A 7124-nucleotide genomic window follows, 5' to 3' on the forward strand; every position below is an offset into this window, starting at 1 on the left:
AGGGGGAGCAGTTGGCCGGGGGGAGGACAATAGAATAAGAAAGTAGGAACTACGGCACAAGAGCAAGATAAGTTGTGAAGTAATAGTAACTTGTCTGATATAACCAGCAAGTTTGAGTTTCAACTGGTACTGTTATAGCGGAGACTCGCACTAAATAATAAAACAAAACAAAACATGCAAAGTTCCTTTATTGTTTATAAATACAAGAAGAAACTGCTAATTTACAATACCTTTGATGAGGTATAGGAGACCCAAGACAGGGAAACAGTAGGAAACAGGTTATTTTGAACAAATTAAAATAAAATAAATTAAAAACAAGAACAATGCTGCACGTGACACTTAAGAGTGTATGCAGTGTTTCGGATCCAATATTTGTATTTTCTAACATGACAAAAGCTTGGTTTTTAGTCTGACTTAAAACTTGGGACTGGGTCCCTCCCTCCATATCTGTCAGGCAGTCTAATAAAACAGTTCAGATCAGTCAAGGAACGCCCAGCTTTACCTTTGAGACCAAAAGGCTATACAAACACATTCCTGAAATGATTATGGCTTTAATTAACTGCAGTGTTCATGAAGAAACGACTTGGGAGTCCCTGGACAGAATCCTAAATTATCCATTGTTCACAGGATGGCTTACTGAGAAAATACCCGTTTCAGTTTCAAGAGAACATAGTGTTTATAACCTGAAGTCAGTGTAACCTTTAAGGATCTGTGGCAGCGATGATGATTTCAGATTCTAGTTTATTTTTTTATGTATGCACATTACCCATTAAGCCCAGCAGATGGCGCCCTTTGCCAACGGAACAACAATTAGAATCACTTTAGCAAGGCTTTTCTTTGACCAGTCTTGACAAATCAGGCATTGATGGTAATTCCTTCATCAAAACGTCTAAAAATAAAAAACATCTTGCAGTGTTCTTTCACAATAAAAGCATCTACAGATTATATACATGAGGATGGAAATCAACATCAAAACAAGAAAAAAAGGGTAGAAAAAAGGGGTACATTCAGTGTCCTGAAGACGACGACGGTGGCGGCTGCAGTTTCTCCGACTGTCGGTCTTTGGATTCGGAATCGGACGCAGAATCCGAGTCCTGGGCCTGCTGCTGCTGCATCCACATGTCAGCGTACAAGCCTCCCTTGGCGAGCAACTCTTCGTGCCTGGTGTGGGGGTGACAGTGGGTCATACAGTTGATCAATCAGAGGTGACTGTGGTAGAGGAGGCACACTCACCGCCCTCGCTCCGCGATCTGCCCGTTGCTGACCACGAGGATCTGGTCCGCTCCGATGATAGTGGACAGCCTGCGGTACATTTCAACTATTAGCCAGGGAGCAAAGAACAAACTCCATCCTAACAACAGGAGATCCAAAGGTGAGGTCGCGTCTCACCTGTGGGCTACGACCACCGTGGTGCGGCTGGCGCACACCTTAGCCAGCGAGGCCTGGATGTTGCGCTCCGTCCGGGTGTCCAGGGCAGAGGTGGCCTATGGAGAGACGCGCTCAGATTCAGCCGGTGTGGCGGGAAGCGGTGAATTCAGAGGGGGGACGACGACGGAAGCCTCACCTCATCCAGCAGGACGATCTGTGGCGCTTTGAGGATGGTCCTGGCGATGGCCACCCGCTGCTTCTCGCCCCCGCTCAGCTTCAGGCCCCTCTCCCCCACCTGCGTGTCGTAACCTGCAAACGTAAGTGGTTACAATTACAAGTTACCCTATTGAAAATGGAATAGTAGTGTAACTCTTACTCTTTCAATTACTTTGTCAAAAGTAATTGAATGACATTTAATTACTTTTCTAAATTCTGAACAAATGTTCTCCCTTGTTCTGTAATACAAAATCAAGGCAGCATAACCGATGACCTTTTAAAACAGCAAAAATCAACCTGACTGCTGAGCCAACCGTTTCACATTTCATTTAGCAGTGAATGAACCCAATCGAAGATACAGCTGTCTACTTTGTTGCACATTTTTCCAATGTACGGGTGTCCTATCCTTTTTTGCCAATTTCTGCTGTAATTCTGAATATGACGGGAGAACCAATGAGAGGCATCAGAATCTATTTATCTATCAAACTCTCGTCTGTGGAGGGAAGCAGAAAAGGATGCCGGCCAATGCCGAGCCAGTGAACCAGGAAATCACGCAAAGCAACAAATAATAATAAAAAATTGGTCGGATGCAATTCATATTGTAATCATGAAAAATTCCATGTAATAAGTTCCATATGTTACTGTAATTCAACGACACGTTTTCCAGTAACGTTACCAATTACAAATATCTTTATTTTGTCAATAAATTCCGTAACGCTGATGCTCTGTAGCGGGGACTCTAACGAGACGGTTACCATCGGGGAAGGCCTCAATCTTGTCGTGGATGTCGGCGGCGATGGCGGCCTCCTCCACCTCGCGGTCGCTGGCGGAGACGCGGCCGTAGCGGATGTTGTTCTGGATGGTGTCGTTGAAGAGCACCGTGTCCTGCGGGACCACGCCGATGTGCGCTCGCAGGGACGTCTGCTTCACCTGGGAGAAGGCAAAGGGAGAAAGGGAGGGGTTGGGGGTGGGTGGGGCTTTATAACCGCGCACACATTATGACCTAATGTGATACTACCGTGCGCACTACCGCACCTTCGATATGTCCTGGCCGTCGATGGTGATGCAGCCTCCCTGAACGTCGTAGAAGCGGAAGATGAGTCGAACGATGGTGCTCTTCCCAGAGCCTGACTGTCCCACCTGGAGGGGGCGACAAGCTGACTTCACTGTTTTTGCATACGCACAAGATTCAAAGATTCAAAGATTTTATTTGTCACGTCACAGGGCAGTGAAATGTTGGTGCGGCAAAACCAGACGCGATCGTGCATTACTCGGGATAAAGAAAGTGTAAAAAAAGATGAATTTAAAAGTGGCAAGTTCAATATAAGTATTGCAAAAGTACAAGATAAAAAATGAAAGAAAAAGTGGTTTGAGGTGTTTTGCAATACAATATAGTAAAAATAATAATTAATTAATTAATAATTAATATTAATTAGTTACACACAATGGGATGCAAAATATGAAACAATACCATAATAATAATATGTAATGATAACAACAGTAATAGTCATAATATCAGTGACGTAGACACATTACAACGCAATGTTTAAGTCATTTTAACACTGGTACACAGCACAGTTGATTATTTTGTGCACTGCGTATTGGGCCTTTGCACTTACCAGGGCGACCGTCTGTCCAGGCAGGACGGTGAAGGAGACGTCGTTGAGGATCTCCTTCCTGTTGAAATCCAAAAAACAAACAAACAAAAGATGTTTGAATATGATTTTAAAAAGAAGAAAAAGTTCAAACTAAAACCATGAGACTAAAAGCTAAACTAACCCGCTTGTGTAGCTGAAGTAAACATTCTTAAACTCGATTTTCCCCTTCCTGAAGAGAAGATTGCCGGCGTTGACTTCATCCTTCACCTGCCGGAGAGAACATGACGACATAAATGTGAAAACAAAAACGTTAAATATGTAAAAATAAACGACGACAGCGCGTCTCCCGGTGTGAAAAGCCTGAACGCTACGTACCTCCTCCTCTTCGTCAAACAGCTTGAACATGCTCTCCATGTCGATGAAGGAATTCTGGATCATTCTGCAGTTGCAGGAGAAGGAAACCAACAGCGTTATCACGGCGTTCAGGCAGAGCACGAGGGGAAGAACGGAGCGATCGGCTCCTCTCACCTGTAGTAGGTTCCGAACCAGTTGAGCGGCGTGTACAGCTGGATGATGTAGGTGCCGAACAGGACAAAATCCCCGACCTGGGAGTGAGGGCAGCGTTAGCAGGAGCGCAAAACAAGTTTCAAAATGACCAGAAAAAAAACAGAAGGTCGACTACCTGAAACTTTCCTTCGGTCACAAAGTAGGCACAGAGCAGGGAGCCGGCCAGCAGGCCCGAGCCGATGATCAGGTTCTGTGTTTGGTTGAGGAAGGCCAGCGATGCCTGGGTCTTCCACTCCGACACCTGTGCGCAGGAGGAGAAAGAAGAGCTTGAAATGTGGTTTCCTGCCGACATCAATGCACATGTGCAAAGTCCAACAGTGCTTCAGCAGGAAGCTGTCAATGGGGGTGTTGTGTAAAGCTGCTGCCGACCTGGTATTTCAAGATGGCGTCCTCGAAGCGGCCCACCTCGTAGTTCTCTGCGTTGTAGTATTTCACCTGGAGGAGCCGACATGTAGAGGGGATCAGATTTAAGAGCACGTACTGCGCGGATATAATGTAGATCAACTGTTCTCAACTGGTGGAGTCTCAAGACACACATTTTTTTTTTCTTCCTGATAATGAAATCAGGACCCAAATTAAGTCCACAAACTTTCCATCGTGTCCAGTCAATGCATTATTGAAATTATTGAACCAAATTGTATGTCCTGCAAAACAAATGCCCAACATCTTCTCTACAAATGCATGTATTTTTCAAAAAGGGAAACAAGCTCCGTGACCCATTTTGGATTGCGACCCACCAGTTGAGAAACACTGGTATAAATTAACGTTTTTAATTTTTGCACACTTTCTGAAAAAAATTTAATTTGTCCGAAAAGAGAGAAATGCTACGAAAGTTCTTCCATACCGTCTCAAAGTTCAACAAGGAGTCGACGGCCTTGGACTTGGCGTTGTTGTCCTGCTGGTTCATGTCGCGCCTGTACTTGGTCCTCCACTCGGTGATGATGATGGTCACGGCTGCGAGGAAGAGTCACCGCGTCAGAATGTCAGAATGTCAGAATGTCAGACCGGGACGCTTGGCGACGGCGGACTCACTGAGGTACAGCGTCATGCAGACAAAAACGATCAGGCCGAACCAGGCGTTGAAGTTGGTGATGAAGTAGATGATGGAAATGACGATGTCGGCGATGGTCGGGAAGATGCTGAACACGATGTAGCTGTAGGTGGAGGAAGGAAGAAAAAAAAAAAAGGGGATAGTTTGGTCAAATTCCTCTATGGGAAAACAGCTGACTCTCTTCTGAGGAAATTTTTTTCAATGTTTGTTCGTTTTGTATTGCCGCAAAATTTTCAGGAAAGCTGCTACTCTGGGGGTGACACTTCAGCATGATTTGAATTTTAAAGGTCCCAACTTGTATCAATACACACAACTTTTTTTTTTTTTTTAAATGAAACGATACATTTGTGATTATTTTGCAGAAACTAAAAATTTGTGACAGAATAATCTTAATCATTTTTAACAGCTTTGGTACTGTCAATGCTAAAAATGTTTTTTCTTGTTCCAAGACAGCGAAACTAATCAGTAATGGTTTGGACCAGTCAGTCACAAATGCATGTTTACACTTTTAACAACAACAATAAACAAAGTTATTTTCTAAATTTTTATTTTTCTCTGTACTGAAAATGTACTGAGCTGTGACCCCAAAACCGAGGTACTCTAAAATAATCTCCCTCTAAAATATCCACTTTTATATTGAACTACACAACAGCATAGTTCAAATAGCTCAACTTCAAGCAATAACAACTATTATAAATAATAAGTCAATTACTTTTAACAGCATTTATCTTTTACTCACAAAAGTAACTAGCATTTCTTCCAAAGTAAGGAGCAGAAAGTGCAGATATTTGTGTACAAATACAGGGAGTAAAACTAAAAAGTCGAAAAATCCACTTGAGTACAGTGACATAGTATTTGTAGTCTGTCTGACCTGAGCAGGCTGTTGATGGAGGAGGTCCCGCGGTCGATGCTGCGCAGCACGTCGCCCGTCTTGCGGCCCAGGTGCCAGCGCAGCGACAGCGAGTGCAGGTGGGCGAAGAGGCGCACCTGGACCACGCGGTTGGTGTACTGCTGCACGCGGATCCACAGGAAGGAGCGCAGGTTGCTGACAAACCCAGAGGCACCTGGGTATTGGGAGGTGGGTGGGGGAGGTGAGGTTACCAGGAAGTGGGTGACGCTGAGGATTGCCAGAGAGAGAGATAGAGAGATATATAGAGAGAGAGAGAGAGAGAGAGAGATGGTCCTACCTGCGCCGCCGCCCTGCAGGAACTTGAGCAGGACGTAAATGCACACAATGGTGGCGACGGCCCTCCAGGAGCTGCCGTCAGTCAGCCCGTTCACTGAGAGGCAGAACAAAGACACACAAACACTTGGCATAGGAAGAGGAATTCTGTCCGTTCACATTTCTTTGTGGGCACACTAGCAGTCCAAAATTTAGACACACCTTTATTTTTACTACTTTCTACACTGTAAATGCATACTGAAGAAATCAAAGATAATAAATACCAAGTACCAATACCAAATAACCAATAAATACCAATATAATTAATACCAAGATTAATGTGGCAAAAGAATGTCATGATAATCAATAATGTGTTAATTGTTCGATGTATAATAAGGAACAAAGTCAGTTTGTCGCTCTTCCTCTCTCGACCAAAGATACCAGACACTGAGATTTCAGTTTATTTATTGCTTTCAGTTGTCTTGTGTGTTTTTTTTTTATAGAATGTATAAAATTTCTCCTCCAGATTTAAATTTCACTGTTAATATTCTTGAGCAAAAGTTTGTTTTTTTCTGTGTTTGAACAAACGCACTTGCAATATTATGCAATATTATTATCCAAGTGGAAATCTGTCTTCACGTGGCGCAATCATTTCAGGGGACAGGGGAAATTTCTCATTGTTTCAGCTCCCAATTCCTGCGGCACTTACCGATGTTCTTGTAATAAATGGGCACAAAGACGTTGATGGCCCTCTCCACCCCCAGCAGCCCCAGGCAGAAGGCCACCAGCAGCTGGAGGAAGACGCTGCCGCGGGGCCACATGTACGGCAGGAGCAGGAGGACCTTCCTCCTGAAGCCCTGCCAGGTGGACTGGTTCTCCTCGGCGCCGCCCAGGAGGCTCTGAGGTGGGAGAGACGGGGGTTGGGAGCAGTACATCAAGGCCTTGAGACATTCTCGCTTACTGCTGAGAGAAACAACCCAACGGAGAGAGAGGCCACGTTGCATCTACCTGTCTGCCGTTCTCCACGTCCCGCTCGTCTTCGTTGATGAGCAGCATGTACGGCCGGCGGGGCAGACCCGGGGCTCTGAGGCCGAGGAAGAAGAGCAGCCCGGTGGCGACGTAGCGCGACAGCCACAGGCCGAACTGCACCTGACGGTGTAAC

The 7124-nt window shown here is 45.0% G+C and overlaps 1 protein-coding gene across 2 annotated transcripts in view; it reads right to left on the bottom strand.

The window, feature by feature from the left end:
• Positions 1 to 741: 741 nt before the first annotated feature.
• Positions 742 to 7124, bottom strand: part of abcb6a (ATP binding cassette subfamily B member 6 (LAN blood group) a) — an 8970-nt gene continuing 2587 nt past the window's right edge. The window contains exons 3-20 of one of the 2 annotated variants that reach the window (XM_076016871.1): positions 6971 to 7111; positions 6672 to 6861; positions 5988 to 6080; positions 5672 to 5864; positions 4782 to 4903; positions 4594 to 4703; positions 4119 to 4184; positions 3865 to 3990; positions 3711 to 3787; positions 3558 to 3621; positions 3364 to 3449; positions 3204 to 3261; positions 2620 to 2724; positions 2340 to 2514; positions 1565 to 1677; positions 1390 to 1484; positions 1234 to 1302; positions 742 to 1161 (exon numbers count right to left, since the gene is read on the bottom strand). In XM_076016871.1, the coding sequence (XP_075872986.1) occupies positions 1008 to 1161; positions 1234 to 1302; positions 1390 to 1484; positions 1565 to 1677; positions 2340 to 2514; positions 2620 to 2724; positions 3204 to 3261; positions 3364 to 3449; positions 3558 to 3621; positions 3711 to 3787; positions 3865 to 3990; positions 4119 to 4184; positions 4594 to 4703; positions 4782 to 4903; positions 5672 to 5864; positions 5988 to 6080; positions 6672 to 6861; positions 6971 to 7111 (2037 nt within the window). In that variant the 3' untranslated portion in view covers positions 742 to 1007. Of the gene's footprint in view, positions 1162 to 1229; positions 1303 to 1389; positions 1485 to 1564; positions 1678 to 2339; positions 2515 to 2619; positions 2725 to 3203; positions 3262 to 3363; positions 3450 to 3557; positions 3622 to 3710; positions 3788 to 3864; positions 3991 to 4118; positions 4185 to 4593; positions 4704 to 4781; positions 4904 to 5671; positions 5865 to 5987; positions 6081 to 6671; positions 6862 to 6970; positions 7112 to 7124 lie in introns of those variants that run through there. The other variant, XM_076016881.1, reaches the window with a different exon arrangement.

The sequence above is a fragment of the Nelusetta ayraudi genome, unplaced genomic scaffold (assembly GCF_046127955.1).
Source record: "Nelusetta ayraudi isolate G7.1 ecotype Tasmania unplaced genomic scaffold, CSIRO-AGI_Nayr_v1 ptg000006l, whole genome shotgun sequence".
NCBI classification, from domain to species: Eukaryota; Metazoa; Chordata; class Actinopteri; order Tetraodontiformes; family Monacanthidae; genus Nelusetta; species Nelusetta ayraudi.